General features: G+C 42.8%; 1 protein-coding gene across 1 annotated transcript in view; it reads left to right on the top strand.

Annotated features, from left to right (window-relative positions):
* The window catches only part of CNOT10 (CCR4-NOT transcription complex subunit 10), a 46,901-nt gene extending 39,316 nt beyond the window's left edge, over positions 1 to 7,585 (top strand). The window contains exons 14-19 of the mRNA XM_090046454.1: positions 210 to 323; positions 3,192 to 3,322; positions 4,028 to 4,063; positions 4,167 to 4,294; positions 6,014 to 6,089; positions 7,208 to 7,585. Coding sequence (XP_089902580.1) covers positions 210 to 323; positions 3,192 to 3,322; positions 4,028 to 4,063; positions 4,167 to 4,294; positions 6,014 to 6,089; positions 7,208 to 7,362 — 640 coding nt within the window. The 3' untranslated portion in view covers positions 7,363 to 7,585. The remainder of the gene's footprint in view (positions 1 to 209; positions 324 to 3,191; positions 3,323 to 4,027; positions 4,064 to 4,166; positions 4,295 to 6,013; positions 6,090 to 7,207) is intronic.
* The last annotated feature ends 9,494 nt before the right edge of the window (positions 7,586 to 17,079 follow it).

The raw sequence follows: 17,079 nt of genomic DNA, 5'->3' as shown, positions 1-17,079 counted from the left end.
ATGAGAGAGGATTCAGGCTTTATTCCTACCAACAGCCTAGTTTAGCTTCTGTCTAGCTTTGTGCCCAAATGCTCATAGCTTAACCCAGAGTCACCTTGTGCATGTGGTATAGTTTTTCTTTTTTTTTTTTTTTTATTGTAGGAATTTTATAAGGATTTGTGCCCACAGAATTCTTGGCCAATAATTTTTTTTTTCTTTTTCCCCTCCAGGTGCTCAATACTTGCCTGCAGTGCTTATGTTGCTCTTGCTTTGGGTGATAACCTTATGGCTTTGAATCATGCAGATAAGCTTCTTCAACAGCCAAAGCTGTCAGGATCTCTTAAGTAAGTCTGACTGGACTATTCCCGTACTTCTCCTGCATCATACTCTGAATTGAAGCTCCAACACCTTTAACTCCTTTCCAGTTCTGCCTCTATTGTAGTGGTTCTCAATATTTTCAGACTTCAGGCACCCCTCAGCTAATGCCGGCTCTTAGTTCTCACTTGTTTTTTGACTACAGATAAGGAATAAAGCAATTCTATTGCAAAGAGCTCCAAGACCATAACAGGTCAGAATATTTTTGGCACTGTGGATTCCTGTTTGAAATCTCTGGGGCTATCTTGTGAATCATGTTGCACACAACACTGCATGGCATCCAGCAGCACCCATGAAAGGGATCTCAAGGCACTGCAATATGCTGTAGCACCATCATTGAGAACCACCACGTTAGTGTAAAGAATTGAATATCAGGCCTGATCCTGTTCCCGTTGACGTCTGTGGCAAAATAAGCATTAACAAGGGCCCCTGACACAGGTTCCATTTAAGATGCAATTAACAGGTTAAATAATAACTCAATTTAAGGCATAGTAATATGTAACAACTTTGTGGCTCATTTGTATCATGCCTTAACTTGAATGTGAGGCCAGTTGGGACTACCCATGGCAGATTCAGTTGAGTGTCGATCCAGCATGGGGCAGCCCAGGGCTGGGACACGGCTGTCCCCTACCCAGTTGGGCTGGGGGCAGAGCCAGTCCCTGGACTCCAATCTTGGGGTGAGGTGAACCTGACTTCGGAAGCATCTCCTCAGACTCGCTGCATGCCAGACCTTTAGTGATGCATTTTTTTTCTGATGAGGCTTGAGGATTCCAGGATCAAGGAGCCTCTCTCCCTGATCAGTGATCACAAAGTCCCTGTATACCAGGGATCTCAGAAAACTGCGTGCAGCTCAGCTGCACACCTGTTTTATAAGGATCCCAGCATGACATGACTCCAGGATCAGAGAGACTCTCCATCCCTTGTGCTTCCAGACCTGTTAAAACTGGTTGCCCAAGTGCTCAGGGACCCTGGGATCATGCTGCGGCAGCCCAGTCCCAGGATCCCCATGCACTGGGACCTGTAAAAATCAGCTCGTGTTTTGACAATCAGGTGATTGTTGCATGGGGCTGAGGACCAGATGGGCCAGTTCCAGACCCCAGTTCAGTCCCTGGCCCCAGCTGACAGTCAGCTGATTGTGGGCACCCAGCTTTCAACTTGCTAGCGCAGGGGGAGCCTGAGATCTTACTGACAAGTAAGGTGCATTTGGGAACTAATCCTTGATTCCAAAATCGTGCATCCAATTTCATCATACCTTTATGTGAACATCCATCAGCAGCCAAGGAGTCATGAGCCCACTTACTTATATATGGATTGACCTGAACTACTTGTAGTTTGGTGATTTTTGTAGCCTGCTTTTCACAGCAGATTGAAGAATTAAGGATGAGCTGCTCAGCTGTTTGCTGTGGCTCTTATTTCAAAGGATGCCACTTCTCCAGTCAAGTGGACCTTATCTGTGGTCCAGCATAGCTGTTTGGAGAAGCAGCACCCTTTGAAGTAAAAGCTGTAGCAAACAGCTTGAGTGCCTTTGTGGTCTCACACAGCCACTTGCTGTGGCTCTGTATATCCCTGCCTGGTTTGCAAGCTGTCGTCGAACCCTTACCCTGCAAAGTACTTGGGCTGTACCCTAACTGGAATCTGTGCAGTTTTTTTCATGCTCCTTGAAAATCTTTCAGAGGAGGGAGGGTCCAGTGGCAAGGACACAATACTGGGTCTTATCTTAGAAGTTCTAGGTTCTCAGTAACCAACTGCTTTTAGATCTGTTACTAGGACCCCAACTTAAAAAGTGATGTCAGAGTAATGTCTGCAACAACTAGGACAACTATTTAACTTTACCCTGTAAAATTAGCTGCTGTGCAGGTTAATCATTCCTACCTCCTTCAGAGCTTTCAGGGAGTTGGTATTTTGCCTGTTGTCTTTGTTTCCCTGGTCATATTTTTCTGATAATGACCTTTGCATTCTTTTACAAGATTGATGGCTTCTCTGTACTCGTCTTCAGTAACACAAAGCTCCTGGATGATAACTTGACATGCGTTCTAGACTTTTGGACATCTTGGTTGTGTACATGAACATTTTTACTTAATGTTTGCCTGGTAATTGGGCGTTTACCCTTGGTGATGCAACATATGCAAACTTAATCCATATAAAATGTGAATATATTTTCAAGGAAAGTGGCAGATTTTTTGTTGCTAAACTAGAAATGGCAAACATAAAGCTTTTATAACACTAGTTAAGTTGAAGGATAATTTAGTATCCTCACCTGTCTTAAGTGATGTACAAACATTCAGGACAGCACAGAAGAATTTGGTAGTCCTCTTTGGAGGATAGAGTGCGTTTTACAATTTTGTTAATTTTAGGAACTCTCCAGGAGCAGTTCAGTGGCTTTTCTTTTGGGTATAAAATTCATTTAAGTTTTTTGTCTCTCCATATTACAGGTAGAAAAACTAAGCTTAGCATCCTTGGGAAGTTGCTATTTATTTAGGTAGTGTTCAGGCAGCACCAATGTGCTACTAAAACACTATGTTAAATAAATGGCAGCTGGCTACTTTTGAATGTAATCCTGACCCTGCCAACCCTGTGCACAAGGTGACTTTTCAGTGGGACCATTCATGTACACAGATGATTGCAGTGTTGGGGTCCACAATTGTAAAACATCACCATTATAAGTCTATTATAAAAACATCTCCATGGTACTCCATTTCAGTGCAAGTGCTTTCAGTGCAGCAAGCCTGTCACTCATGCAAAGAAATATGTTCTGCTTCTCTTCTGGAGAGTAATTTAGAGATGAGACTTACTGCCTTGCTACAAAGCTTGTAACCCAGTGTTTTTTGTGGTTGTAGGTTTCTTGGCCATTTGTATGCAGCAGAGGCGCTCATCTCCTTGGACAGAATCTCTGATGCCATTACTCACTTGAACCCTGAGAACGTCACTGATGTTTCCCTGGGGATCTCTTCAAATGAGCAGGATCAAGGTTAATGAGTTCATACTTGATTAGAACCGGTCGTGCTTTCAGCTGCCTTCCTGCTGCAACTTGCAATACGTATACATTTTCAAGGCGGTCTGGTTTTGAGTCTCTAGTCAGTTTTTGGTTTGCTCTGTGTGTGCTCACTCTGAAGTAGTTAATGCCTCAAATGAGCAGTGCTGCTAATGTATTTCTCATTAGTTTATCTAAACTTCATTTTTGTAAGCTTGTTATTCACTTACAGTTGAGCTTCAGTTTCTTTCCTAACCTTCCCTATCCCTCTGCCCTGCAAACCAGCTTTGGGGATTTAAGTGAAATCCTACTTCCTCCAAGCACAGGGAGGGGTGAGAGGGCAGGGACATTTGAAATCTGTATCTTCTTGCAGCACTTCTAAATTGTGAGCTTGTGTAAACTGTAACAGTGTTACTGCAGCACCCACATATGTAATTCAGTCTTCAGTAGCAGTTCTGGCTTGAATGATACGTTTCCAGTTTAAACCTCATTGCTTGCTGTCATAGTGGAGTTATAAAAGTTCTTTTTAAATAAGCACATCCCTTACATGAAGATTTAAAGTTGCAAGTGTATTACAACTTCTAACCACGTTGCTTTGTCTTCTGGATTGTCCACAGTCATTTTGAAGTGAAGATCAAACTTGCTGCAACTATAACCTTTAAGAAATAAGCTCACAAAACCATAACTTTTGTTTTCTTACAGGGTCTGACAAAGGAGAAAATGAGGCGATGGAGTCTTGTAAGTAACAGTCCAAAAACAATGAAAGACTTTTATATCACAGTGGGGAATAAAAAAAAGTGTAAAGTAACTTTGATTTTTTTTCTCTTTCTCTCTTTGAAAGCTGGCAAGCAGACACCTCAGTGTTATCCCAGTTCAGTTACTTCTGCACGAACAATGATGTTGTTTAACCTTGGCAGTGCCTATTGCTTGCGAAGTGAATATGACAAAGCTCGCAAGTGCCTCCATCAGGTAACAATAACAAAACTAAACCCAAAGCAAGAGGTCATCGATACGTACGCAGCAGCCTTTCTTCAACCATCTCCTCTATATTTCACCCAAAGAAACAAAGCCAAAATCCTTTTCGAGCATACATAGGTTTATCAGTACAGTTCCCCTGTTGTTTTTTTCTAGAACCACCAGCAAAACAAGTCAGTGGATATGGGTGCAATAACATGCTGTTGATAGTACAGATTACGGGACTCTGACTTCCCACTCTTGTAACAGTTTTTTCAGCTTTTGAGCATGTTTTTATATTTCAGTTTTATTTTTCTGGCTTTTGTTCCTCCTTTTTTTTTTTTTTTCCTGAAAGCAACAGTAGTGTTCTCTTCTGAAGAACTGAAAGGGATTTTTTGCTGAGTAACTAGTCAGCTAACTTGGCTGCTGTTCGCAGCAGGGCTTCAGTCTACAGTTGAAGCTATACAAAAGCTATTCCCTCCTTCTGGTAGAGCAAGTCGATAGAATTAGGTGCTACAACACTGGACTGTATGCAAGAAAATGCATTGAGGAACTGCTATGGACATTATCTGCTGTGCTCAATGCTGAGTGAAACCAGCTAGTAAAGCACGGAGCAGCAACGCCATTGGCACTTCTAGCAGAGTGAAATAGGACTTTGGGTGCCAAAGTTGCATTAACTCTTTAGAGGTCACAGATCAATTCTGTTCTATCCAGATATGGCTCCGCTGTCTTTGAGCAATTGGTGTGCTTTTCCAACCTACGTACAACTCGTGATGTTGAGGCATGTGCTCCTTCTTGAGAACTTATTCTCAACTGAACAAATTCTAGGACCAAAAGATTTGTAGCAAATGGACTTCCAACCTTGACATTTTAAGTGAGGATTCAGCTATTAGTGGTTGAAGCATCTCTGATAGTCTGAAAATACCTTGTTCACATGTGCAGTGAAACTGCAAAATAAGCATTCACTGCTAAAAGAGGGTCTTAATCTTTCTTCCCACCATCTTTTTCTCATCACATTTCCTTTGTTCTTAGCCTATAGGGTGTCTTTATTGCAGAGTAGCTGCAATATATGTATTAACCTGTTCCATTTTGAAACAAGTTAAATGTTTCAAGAACATTACTTAAAACCAAGAAATGGGGAAATTGGCTCTTTAACGCCTGTCAGTATTGGGGCACAATGTTATATGGTTATTGAGCTGTATAAGAGATCATAATGGTAGTCACTCATAGCATGTAGAACTAAACTAGCATAATTCCATTATAGCCAATGACATATTAACATAATTGTTTCCAATCTGCAGGAAGCTGGGAATATAGTGTCAGATCTTCAGTTGGTGCTCCTCTGTCTCTTTGTTGACTTCATTATTGATAAAGCTGTATTAACTTCATAATATAAACTGCTCACCCACACAAATTTATTTTCCTCCTGTTCTCTTACCCTTCTACCAAAAGTTCTCTAGACTGGCCCAAAAATGACACACACATTTACAAATATGAAGAGCAGATGGTGTTTCTACTGAATGTGAAAATCTTTTAAAGGCAGGTAATCTGTTAGCACTTTTCTGCATATAAGAGCCTAATGGAAGATCTTTAATCTTGCCTTCTTTAGCAACTACCCTGTGTAGTGGTGAGGAGGGCATGGTTAGTCTCCCTAGACCAAGATTATAACTATCTTGTTACCTGGTGTTTCTTTACTGTTGAATTGCATTAACTTTTTTTTCCTTTTGGGGTTAGGCTGCTTCACTAATTCATCCTAAAGAGATCCCTCCTGAGGCTATTTTGCTGGCTGTGTATCTTGAATTACAAAATGGTAAGAATTTTACCCTATCTGAAATTTGGTTTCGATTTTGACTTCCCAGTTATGGGGCACACCAGGGCTGTTGCCCAGAATTTCAAACTAGTGTTTTGACTTTGTATTACTCTTAAGTAAGGGTGGGTGGGTGCATGTTACTCGTATTCATATTGGATCCTTGGGGCTCAGTCTGTATACACGGCTTTTTAAATTGTTTATTCTGCAACTTGTTGAATATCTTTGGGCACGGACTCTCTTGGCTGACAACACCAACTGCAGTTAAGACTGCAAAACTACATCTAGTGTCATTCTATTATAACAACACACTTACCTTTCAAAAATACTAATCTTTTGGACAAATTGTCCATACTTTCCCTTGTGTCCAAGTGAAACTTCTTGGAAAGTTTGAACAAAATCCTATTTTTGAAGAGGTGCGGTGTGGGAGACTGAAGATTGACTGGTGGGGGGAAAAAATCGTATATCACAGTGGCTCCCCTTGTGATTTTTATTAAGTGGAGGATGGGGTGGGGAGGGGGGTGTCTAAGGTGATGTCATCCTTCACTCTTTCCAGAAATGAGTAAGTATCTTCAGATATCTCTGAGTCATGCTGCTTATATTGGCAATTCAAAATCTCCCTGCCATTTATTGAAGCACCTGTGTAAATGGGCAGCAAGTCACTAAGCTTGAGTTGCAGCCATACAGGGCAGAGTCGTGCAGCAGCAGAGAGCCCCAGTGAAGCCATCAGTGCTTTGGGCCCAGAGCTTGCTTAAGCAGAACAATCTGTATACATAGGCTAATAGTGCCTTTGCCATGGTACATATACAGAACCATGTTTGTCTTACACGTTCACATCCATTGATGTTGTACAGGTTGAGTATCTGGTTTGGGAGGATTTTTCGAATGCTGTAGATCCTATAAAGCTGTGATTTCAGAATCTATCCTGCAGGTGTTACAGTGCAACCATTTGGGTTAAGAAGCTAAGCGAGAAATAAGCTGTGCCATTGCTTCATTTGTCATGAATTGACATGAGGATAGCCAAAAAAAGTACAACGGATAGACTATAACTGCAAGATTCTGTTCTAATTACCTGCGCTTGAGGCTGGCCCACAGATTTCTAATTCAGAACTGTTTTGTAGGTAACACACAGCTGGCACTGCAGATCATCAAAAGAAACCAGCTTCTCCCTTCTGTGAAGACACTCTCTGACATGAGAAAGAAGCCAGTATTCCAGCCAGTTCATCCTATCCAGCCCATTCAGATGCCAGCTTTTACCGCTGTTCAAAGGAAGTGAAGTCTTGCTAGCTCATGACTGGCCCAGTGGAGAAGGGCTTAGGATTTTGTATATTTTTTTTTTAAACTCAGCCACCTGAATAGCAGGAATATTGGAGTGTGCTGGTTTATGCAAGTTTTTAATAAAACATTTCAAAGTCTTGTTTTGAAGAATTTTGTAAGAGGTGTCAGAAGAGAGAGAGAACTCTGAAATGAGGGGCAGCTTAAATAAATTTTGTAAGATAGTTGTGTTTTTCATGATTTTCAAGAGTGGAGCAAGTTTTTTAAATGTGGCTTCTGTAGTAGCCAGTCTGTACATCTCAGCCAAAGCAAACACTCAGACATTTACTGCCTGTGGTTTGGAGCCCAGTCCCAGGTAGGTGAGGCTTATGTGAGAGTTCCTATATAAGCTGTTTATCTTCTTCTCATTCTTCACAGTTAAGTCTGGGTAAGGAGTTAGAGGTCATCATTCAAACACTTTGGTGACCAGAAGCATCCATTGGGTTGGATGAATGGACTGTAAGGTAGATTGTTGGCTGGCTGGATTGTTGGCCTTGATGGGTCAATAGCTTGATGTCTAATTGGCTGGCAGTATCAAGTGGAGTGCACCATGGGTGAGGGCTAGTTTTGTTCAGTATCATCATTAACAGTCTGGAAGATGAGATGGAGTGTACCCTTAGCAAGTTCATCAAAGACCCCAACAGGATCATGTAGTAAATACGCTGGAGTGTAGGGCTAGAATTCAGAGTGACCAGGACAAATTGGGGAATTGGGCCAAAAGAAGTCTTATGAGGTTCATTCAACAAGGACAAGTGCAAAGTCCTGCACTTGGGGTGAAAGAATCCTACGCACCAGTACAGGTTTAAGACTAATTGACTAAGTAGCAGCTCTGCAGAAAAGTACCTGGGGGTTATAAGATGGATATAAGTCAACAGTGTGCCCTTGCTGCCAAGGCTAATGGCACTGCATTAGTAGGAGTGTTGCCAGCAGATCAAGGAAAGTAATTATTTCCATCTATTCTGCACTGGTGAGGCCACATCTAGAGTACTGTGTCCAGTTTTGTGCCCCCCACTATAGAAAGAATGTGGACAAATTGGTGTGAGTCCAGCTGAAGGTAGTGCAAATGGTTAGGGAGCTGGGACACATGACTTCTGAGGAGAGGCTGAGGGAACCGGGCTTATTTTATCTAGAGAAGAGAAGACTGAGGAGGGATTTAATAGCAGCCTTCAACTACCTAAAGGGTGGTTCCAAAGAGGATGGAGTTGGACTGTTCGCAGTGGTGGCAGATGGCAGAACAAGGAGCAATGGTCTCAGGTTGCAGCAAGGAAGGTTTAGGTTGGACAGTAGGAAAAACTCTCACTGGGAGTGTGGTGAAGCACTGGAACAGGCTACCTAAAGATGTGGTGGAATCTTGGAGGTTTAAGACAAAGCACTGGCTGTACTGATCTAGTTGGGGATGGTCCCGTTTTGAGCAAGCACGGGGTTGGACTAAATGACCTCCTGATATTCCTTTCAACCCTAATTTTCTGATTTTTTTGATCTGCTAGTGTAGATAGCACAGACTCTAGGAAATATTGTAATTACTGTTTTTGAGACTTTTTTCTTAGATACTTTCCTGTGCTGTTTAATAAGGTCTGCATTGGCTTGTGACGTTTGAACACTGGGAGCCTTCAGAGTGTGGCTCTTGGCAGGTAATCTACAGTACAAGCCTTTGACTTCTCTCAAGTGCTTCCAGTTTCAGTGTTGTTACGGTGCTGGGCCTAAAGGTTTCTTCTCCTGAAGTTATGCATAAGCAGGAACCTTGGTGAACTACAGCCTTGTTTCTTGCACATGTGGGGAAAAAAACAAAAACCAGTGCTTTATTTTCAGCTTTACTTTTGCCGAGTGCAGTGCTTGCCCGGAAGTGGCATTGCATTAGTTTGACCTGGCTTGCCCAATATCTGTATAGATTGGGTGCTTCAGCAGTGTATTTTGACTCTATCTAATAGCTGATTGAATCAGCTTTAGGTAAAAGTGCCAAAAAGTCCTGCTGAAGTGCCCAATCTATACAGAAGTTGGGGAGCTGGGTCAAACTAACATGCTTCCTCTTCTGGTAGAGCAGTGGGGTGGGTTAGTTTGCTTCCCCCCCCCCCCAAACGTCTGTCAGCGGCATTTGTATAACTAAAGGTGATGGCTAAGTATTGTGGTGCTATGTCCTAGCCACTGTTGCATCAGCATTTCATACTTTTAAACAGTATATTATTAAAGTTTTCAGTCTTGGATACTGAAGTTTTTTACCCACAAAACCAGAAACTGCAGTCTAGCCATGTTACTGCCCCCTAAGGCAAATGTTAAATATTACTGGAAGGGAAGACTAGATGGGGTACTTGACATATTACTCTGCACTGTCCAGCTTCATGTTAAATAAGAATAAACTGAAGGAGGTACTTCTCTGTCTTTTTAAGGAGAGGGGCTCCTTTCCTTTCAGTTACAGATTTAAGTTAACTTTCAGGCGACGTGGGCAAGACGGACTTGAGGGGAACACCTCCAGACCTCAGGTTGGGGAGGACATGGTTAGAGAGCTTCTGGAGGGGCTGGAGATGTTCATATCAGCGGGTCCAGATGCTCTCCACCCCAGGGTGTTGAGGGAGCTAGCGGGGGTTATTGCAGGGCCCTTGGCGCTCGTGGTGCTCGGGCCAGGTGCTGGATGATTAGAAGGTAGCCAATGTGATCCCCATTTTTAAAAAGGAGGAGGGAGGACCCAGGCAACTATAGGCCCGTCAGGCTTACCTCAATCCTAGGGAAAGTCTTTGAGAAGATCCTCAAGGAGCACATCTGCAATGGGCCGGCCTCACAGATGATGCTGAAGGGCAACCAGTGTTAGGGGCGGGTCGTGTCAGACCAACCTGATTGCCATTTATGATCAGGTCACAAAAGCGTTGGATGCAGGTGTCGCCATGGATGTAGTCTTTCTAGACTCCAGCAAGGCCTTTGACACTGTCTCCCACCCCATCCTCATTAAAAATAGGTGACTGTGGCATTGATGCCTACAGTCAGATGGATTGCAGATTGGCTCAAGATTGCACTCAGAGGGTGGTGGTGGATGGGTCATATTTGACCTGGGGAGAAGTGGGCAGTGGAGTCCCCCAGGGCTCAGTCCTTGGGCCTGCGCTGTTCAATCTCTTTATCAGCGATTTGGACAACAGGGTGAAAAGCAACCTGTTTAAATTCGCTGATGATACCAAAATTTGGGGCGAGGTGAGCATGCTAGTAGGGAGGGAAAGACTGCAGCAAGACTTGGATACGTTACAGGGGTGGGCTAGCAAAAACAGGATGCGCTTCAATACTGACAAGTGCAGGGTGCCGCACTTAGGCAGTACAAACCAGCAGCACACTTATAGGATGGGAAACGCCCTTCTTGAGAGCACGGAGGCAGAAAGGGATCTTGGAGTCAATAATGACTCCAAGATGAACATGGGCCAACAATGCGAGGTCACGGTTGGCAGGGCTAACTGCACCTTGTTGTGTATCCACAGGTGCATCTCTAGCAGGGCCAAGGAGGTGATCCTCCCCCTCTATGTGACACTGGTCAGACTGCAGCTGGAGAACTGTGTCCAGTTCTGGGTGCCCCACTTCAGGAGGGATGTGGACAACCTGGAGAGGGTCCAGAGGAGGGCCACCCGCATGATCAGGGGACAACAGGGCAGACCCTACACTGAGAGACTGAGGGACCTGAACCTGTTCAGCCTTCACAAGAGAAGGCTGAGGGGGGACCTGGTGACTGTCTATAAATAAACTCACTACAGGGGACCAGAAGGATTTGGGAGAGACCTCGTTTCCCCTAGTGCCCACTGGCATAACAAGGAATAATGGCCACAAGTTGTTGGAGAGTAGGTTTAGATTAGACATCTGTAAGAACTACTTCACAGGGCGGCTAGGATCTGGAACCAACTTCCAAGGGAAGTGGTGCTGGCTCCTACACTGGAGGTTTTTAAGAGGAGGCTTGATGCCTACCTGACTGGGATCATTTGAGCCCAGTTTTTTCTCCTGCCCTGGCAGGGGGTTGGACTTAGATCTATAAGGTCCCTTCTGACCTGACTTCTATGATTCGACCTTTCTGGACAGGCTGAGTGATGCCTAATTTTCCCAGGATCCAAGCTGTTTTCTGTGTAGGAATATGTAAGGATAGTCACTTCCAGAAAAGCTATTCTAGCAGGATTTGCAAAAGACTTCTAAATTAGCTCAGTTCTGGGGGATGGAGGGGCAGCAGGGGAGGAGAGAGAAGGTTGTTGCTTATTTGGAAACAATTTAAACAGGCTACATATAACTAGTCTGAACCTCTTCTTAAACTGCTCTGACAGCTGTAGTACTATGAAAGCTCTCCTTGCTGCAAGAGTATAAAGTGTTATAATTTCTAGTGGTAGTAGGTATAATGATAGAACCTGTATCTTGGGTAGCTGCTGTCAGTTCTCTGCATCTAAATTCCCGTTTTCCAGCTGGATCATGCAGTTGTGATTGATCAGGTAGAGAAACAGCAGAGGCAGTTTTTCAGAGGGGTAAGTGGTTCCTTAACTGACCAATAGCTGAAACTAACATTTGCTGAAAGTGAAATGCAGAGCTAGTGCAGCTGGCTTCATCTGTCAGCAAAGGGCACGTATGCAGTGTCAAAAATGTTTAACTTCACCCATGAAGTCAGAGTTTGTTGTCCCTACTCCCTCCCTCTGTGGCAACAACACACTTGTACCAAAAGCTGTTGTGAAATCCACCCAACTAATGACCAGTTTTCCTTTTTCTAAGTTAACAGATGATCAGGAGCCTAATGGTCATAACTAGGAAGGGAGACTATACCTGAAGTTTACCTTGGGTGTTCCATGTAGCCAAATGCAGCTGGAATGTAATAGTCAATCTCAGTCCAAGCAAAGCCATGGAAGGGAGTAGTTCAATTTAATGCAGGTGTTTGCACAGAAAACGGTTAACCTCTGAGTTGACATGCCTCTGTTCACTGCCAAGTGAGAATATTTTAATCTACCGGCAGATGTATGGCTTCATAGGAACTTAAATGCTGTCCTGCAGCAGACCAATGGTCCATCTAGCCAAGTAGCCTCTCTAGACAGTAGCAGAGGTAGATGCTTTTGCAGGAAAGCATTGAACCAGGTATTTCTTGAATATTCTAGTCCCTGTTCGTTACCCTCATTGGCATCCATCATTATTGACTTAGTGCCAGAGGACACTCCTCCAACCAGTCTGTTCAACAGCTGTTAGTAGATCTATCATCCCTTAATTTGTCTAGTCCTTTCTTGAACCTGGCTATGCTATCTGCTTCAACCACCATCAGCGGTAATGAATTCCACAAGTTAATACATAGTGCATAAAAAGTACTCTCTCTTGTTGATTTTAAACCTGTCTCTGGGTACCCCCTAGGTCTAGTGTTCTCGGACTTGGTATGTAACAGTTCCTTCCTTATTCACTTTGTGCATATCTTCCATGTTTTTATAGTCCTCTATTGCATCTCCCTTCAGCCTTCTTTTTTCCAAACTGAAGAGTCCTAACATTTTTAGTCTCCTGGTATGGCAGCTGCTCTAGGCCCCTGTTTGTTCTGGTTGCCCTTCTTTAATTTTACTATGTGCTTTTTGGAGACGCGGAGACAGCAATGCACACATTATTAGAGATGTGGGCTCACCATGTATTTGTATAATGTTGTTTTGTTTTCATTTCTTAATGATGCCCGACATTTTTTGGCTTTTTTTAGTTACAGCTGCCTATAGAACTGATATTTTTAGAGAACTTTTCTACAGTGACTACATCATCTCCTTCCTGAGTCATGACAGCTAGTTCAGAATCCAGCACATATAGTTGAGGTTATTATTCCCCCCCAAGTCCATTACCTTGAGAGATATTGATGTTCACCTCCAAGTGCCATTTCTTTGCCCACTCACCGAGTTCTGTAAGACCTTTTTGCAGTACCTCTGTCAGTTTAGGATTAGACTACCCAGAATAATTCAGTATCATCTGCAAATTTGGAAGTTGCATTGCATGTTCCCACTTCCAGGTCACTGATGACAATGTTGAAATAAAATTGGGCCTAGCATAGATCCCAGTGGGACTCTGGTTTCGACCACCTTCCATCCTGAAAAGTGACCATTGAGGCAACAACACACTTGTACCAAAAGCTGTTGTGAAATCCACCCAACTAATGACCAGTTTTCCTTTTTCTAAGTTAACAGATGATCAGGAGCCTAATGGTCATAACTAGGAAGGGAGACTATACCTAAATATGCTTCCTATATTTAAGTCAGCTCCCAGTCCACTAAAGAACTCTCTCTTCCAAACCTGTGGCAATGCAGTTTATAGTTTGGGGGTTTTTTTTAATGTTTCAGTGAGGGAGCTGGTCAACATTTTTTTGAAAGTCTAAATATATTAGGTCATTTATTTCACCCTTGTTCACGTGCTTCAAAATGCCTAGAAAGAACTCCAGCAGTCTGAGGCAGGATTTTCCTTTACAAAATCCCTCTTCCCCAATAAAGTATATCAGTCCACCTGACTACTAGTTTTATTCTTTATTCTGGATGCTACCAAATTTCCAGGGATGGAAGTGAGGCTCACTGGCCTGTAGCTCCCAGAATCACCTCTTGAGCCCCTTTCTGAAGATTGATGTTATGCTGGTAACCCATTAGTCCCATGGTATAGAGGTCATTTGTAACCATAAGTTACATATTGTACAGTTCTACAACTTCATCTTTGAGCTCTTTCAGAACTCCGGAGTGAATGACCACTGGTCCTGGTGCCATAATAGTATTTAATGTATTTGATTTTTGTTCTAAAACAAAACATTGTCATGTCAGTGCAATCTAACTCTTCATCTGTCTGTTAGGAAGGACCAATCTGGCATGACAATTTCTTCAGTATCTTCTGGTATACTTTCAGAGCCTCTTAAGACAGCATTTTTAAACAGCTTCCAGGCTTCCTTTAGGCCTTGTTTTTTGACTGTTCCTTTTAACTTTCTTCCAACCACCTCCTTCATGTAATTTTCCCTTTCTAGTGTTGTATCAGCATCATGGGACTTTTTGTTTGTTTGTTTTTTGTTGCTTATTCCTTTTTGCTGGAATATTGTATGTGGTTGTAATAGTAACCATAACAGAGTGGCTTACCAGCAGATACCTCTTCAACCTGGCCCTCCACATTAGGGTTAGGTCTAGAATTAGTATCCTGTTTGTGGGTCCCAGGACAAGTTGTTCTAGAAAGCAGTTGTTGATTACATCCAGAAATGTTATTTTCACATCTTGCCCTGATTAGGGTTTGCCCAGTCTTTTTGAAGGTAGTTGAAATCTCCCATGCTTATTGCTGATTTTTAATACCCCTGAGCACTTTGTAAACACCTTCATCTTTTCATGATACAACCCCTAATACTATTTTTTTTTTTAATTCAAGTACAGAATTTCTACTCACAGGGATTCTAGGGTAGCTTTCTTTCTCAGATGAGACATTTATGCTGTTACTGTCTATACTAGCCTTAATGTACAATACCATTTCTTCACCTGCATGCCCTACCTTATCATTCCTATATACATTTATAGCCTAGTCTAACAGTCTCCTATTGATTACTGTCCTTCTAGGTTCCCAAGATGTCTCTTATGGTCAAAATCACTCTTTAATACCAGCCATTCTACTTTACCCATCTTATATTTTAGGCTTCAGGTTTTGAGTACTTGGCCTCCCCTGCTGCCTATCTTTTAAGTGCTTACTGTAGGGAAAAGGTAATATCAGAATTAAGTCTTTTTACCCAGATTGGAACAGCTTTCTGCACCATTTCAGTAACTTGACAAATACTTTCTTTTTTCAGCATTGATGTATAAAAGGTCAAAGGGAAAGAATGTCATAGTGGTACTACTGTCTCTCTGGCTCCAGGAGCCAAGTAGAGAGGGTAGGCAAAAAGGCAACATCATTTTGTCAGAAGGCAAAAACCCACAGAACTCAGGAAAAGGAGAGTAGAGTAGAATTGCTTACTTGAAAGAGGAGAAGAAGAGAAATACAAAGAACAGTAGCACTTGGTATCTCCACACAAGGCAAAAGGAGCATCAGATTTAAAGATGGAAAATAAACTGATGTGCAGAAAGATTCCTTTTAGTGCAGCACAGTTGGCTGCAATGCACCGAAGCCAAGCTGTTAGTAAGGGTCAGAAAGGGACTGAACTCCAAGTTCTGTTTCTAATACTGTTCAGATAATAAATAAGCCTCAGGCTTCAGGACTTACTGTTCTTGAGGGTTCAGCCAAGCAATGGTGCTGGTGGAAGAGCAAGCTGGTCCTAGAACTTTCCCTCAAGGCGCTTCATTAGATGCTGGTCACTAATCCTGGTATGGAGACCTTTGCCCCATGACAAAAATGTATCAGTTCAATAGCACATTGTCTCCAGGACATACTTGCATGCTACTTTGCCAGCAAATTTCATGCAGCCATCATTTGAGCCAGAAGTACAGGAAAAAGAGGGCAGTTAGTGCATTGTGAATGCTTTTTTTAAACTAAGGGGCAGGATAGTTGCTGCAGTAGGACTGTTATGCAAGTACTTGCTATCCCTGCCAGGTCTGAGCAAGACCATCATCCTGGCTTATCCTAGCCAGCCAGGCCTAACAGCACGGTCACTTCTCAAGCCAGCATTAGTACAGGACTAAATTCAAGCCCATGTTAAAAAGCACAAATAAGCAACTTGTAGACATGAGTGAAAGCTGCCAGCTTGCTGCTCTTTCTTGTTTTGGTACAAAGATAGCTTCTTGGGCGATTGGCTAGTCTAGCAGCAAAGAAGCCACAGCCAGTTCTTTGGAAAGGGAGAAGTCATGGTGGCAGCAATTCTTAAAAAAGGAGAGCTTATTGGCCTCAGAAGCCCTAGAGAGAAAAGGGGTAGATAAGCACTGACCAGGTCACCCTAAGTTTTCCTGCTGTACAGTCCAGATGCACTGCAGAAATTTAACTTTGTTCAGAGTGAATATTTTTGCAACATGGAAAGTGTACTCCCCTGGGCCTTCTATGCCATTTTGGAGTAGTTTGATCCAGACTTTAAAAAAGGTGTCATATAGCAACCTCTCTCTGAGGAGAAGAGGTTTGAGATGCATCTTTCAGGTCTCAGTAGATTGACTGATTAAATACAAAAAGGTTAAAAATGCTTTCTGTGTGGTCTTGTATCCTGAATAGAGTAAGGGTCTTCCCTCCCTTCCCATCCCCCACATAGGAATGTAGGGTATTCACATGCAAAAAATGCTAATGCATTGTTTCAGCATTTCCCAGCTCAGCTTGAAGGCATGCAACATTACACTCAGCCAGTTGGAAAAAGGATGCAGTTGTTCCCCAGATACCACACATCTTATCACAGCTGCATTTGCATGTGAGCAGAACTATTCATCCCTTAACTCTCCATTAACAAAGAATGCTCTTCTGCCCTAAGGGAGGCTAAGCTTGCATTCCCTAGGGAAGCTTTGGTGCTTTCTTGGCTCTTGCATATTATTGTACTAAAAACAGACATTTAAAATAATGAAAAATCGACATTATAGGTTTCACCCAGTTTAGGAGACTGCTCGGACATTCCCCCAAAAACAGAAACTGCAAAAAAGTGTCCTGAAGTCTCTCCTTTAGTGACATGACATGTTTCTGTCTGCATGCTAAGAGGTGGCTCTGTAGCTCTGCTTCCCAACACTGCCCCTCTCCTCCAACAACTTCACCCTCCTTCCAATCTTTAGCTTCTAGGGCAAGGGCTGCCAACAGGGAAAGGGTG

Source organism: Crocodylus siamensis, chromosome 5 (assembly GCF_052110815.1).
Source record: "Crocodylus siamensis isolate JL-2025a chromosome 5, ASM5211081v1, whole genome shotgun sequence".
NCBI lineage: Eukaryota > Metazoa > Chordata > Crocodylia > Crocodylidae > Crocodylus > Crocodylus siamensis.
The sequence above is the reverse complement of the archived record's forward strand: the minus strand, read 5'-3'. Positions and strand labels throughout refer to the sequence as shown.